We start from the raw sequence: 1292 nt of genomic DNA on the forward strand, positions 1-1292 counted from the left end.
AAACTTCACACAGCAGTTGGGGCTGGCTTTTCTGTTCAGGTTTGAACGAGGACAAGTGGATGCATACGTGCGCATGTGCGTACTATTTTATTGCAGTCAAAATGAGCAGTTGTGGATGCATGTGAGTGAGTACATGTTGCGTTTAGCTTATCAGTGAAGGAATTGTGAAAGTGAAGATAGTTGAATTTTGTGAGCATTGGTAGATGAAGATTTTTAAGGATTAAAACTTAGCAATACTTAGCAATATTTATTATGCATGTTTTTACTTTGTTTAGGAGGTTTACGGTTTATGAAAGAAGTAGTGTGTGTGTATGACTGCGTGTGTGCTTGTGGGCCATTGTGTGTTTGGTTGACTGCCATGCCGGCGCCTGATGTCCCTACTTCTCAGAGGCTGGCACTAGACTGTCGTACCCTTTTGGACCATCGTACTGGCAAGGGTAAGTTACAACACCTCCTCTGTTCTCTCCCTGGATCCTTCTCTGTTTCTAAGTTGCACAAACAAAGACTTATTTCAATGAAAACTTGCTTTTTGCCCATATATTTCCATGATGTCTGACTAATAGTGTGTCATGCTACATATAACTCTTTGGGGTTTGATTTTTCTCCAACTCCTCCCCGTCTCTTAAGGTTGATTCAGGTTATTTCATAAATTATTAAGTATATTTGTTAGGTCACCATTCGGGACACTGGCTGTGATCTGTACTCACAGGATGCTGTTTGACACTGTTGACTAATTAAAGGAAAATTTCATTCTTTTCCATTCTTATTCATTCTTATTTCTGTAAGCTTTAGTTTTGACTGATTCATAAACTCTTAAATTAATACAATGCTCTTTGTTACATGTCCTGTGGCTCTACAGCGAATGTTGGTCAGAACTGTTGGCACACAGGAACAGGGAAAGCAAAGCTTTACTGTGCATAATGCCAGTTATTCAGGGAAACTGATATCTCACAAGTGATCCTGTAATTTAATACAAGTGGAAAAACAGGACGTTCATATTTGGTGTAAAGATGAATGTAGTTTAAGCCAAGTATATCTTAGCTGAACCTGATCCAAGCTGCGGTGAAATGCAGTGGATGACCTTTAAATAGATGTTTGGAATACTGAGAAATTGTGAACAAAAAAGGCTGAGTAGGAACATGTATTTCAAGTAATTGTTCGTGCATTTACGAGGACAATGCAGCATTATGAGGTTTCTGGTCTTGCTGAAGCCAGTTATATGAATATCCTATCTAGTTTTCCTCTGTGTGGTAATGTAGATAAAAGGATGAATTGATTTGAAATTTTGCTTA

The 1292-nt window shown here is 38.5% G+C and overlaps 1 protein-coding gene across 4 annotated transcripts in view; it reads left to right on the forward strand.

Annotated features, from left to right (window-relative positions):
* Positions 1–1292, forward strand: part of efr3bb (EFR3 homolog Bb (S. cerevisiae)) — a 33737-nt gene that overhangs the window by 4012 nt on the left and 28433 nt on the right. The window contains exons 1-2 of one of the 4 annotated variants that reach the window (XM_020589765.1): positions 19–121; positions 276–437. The exons of 1 other annotated variant lie outside the window; for it this stretch is intronic. In XM_020589765.1, the coding sequence (XP_020445421.1) occupies positions 290–437 (148 nt within the window). In that variant the 5' untranslated portion in view covers positions 19–121; positions 276–289. Of the gene's footprint in view, positions 1–18; positions 438–1292 lie in introns of those variants that run through there. 2 more of the 4 variants (XM_020589768.1, XM_020589759.1) reach the window with 2 other exon arrangements.

Source organism: Monopterus albus, unplaced genomic scaffold (assembly GCF_001952655.1).
Source record: "Monopterus albus unplaced genomic scaffold, M_albus_1.0 scaffold9.1, whole genome shotgun sequence".
NCBI lineage: Eukaryota > Metazoa > Chordata > Actinopteri > Synbranchiformes > Synbranchidae > Monopterus > Monopterus albus.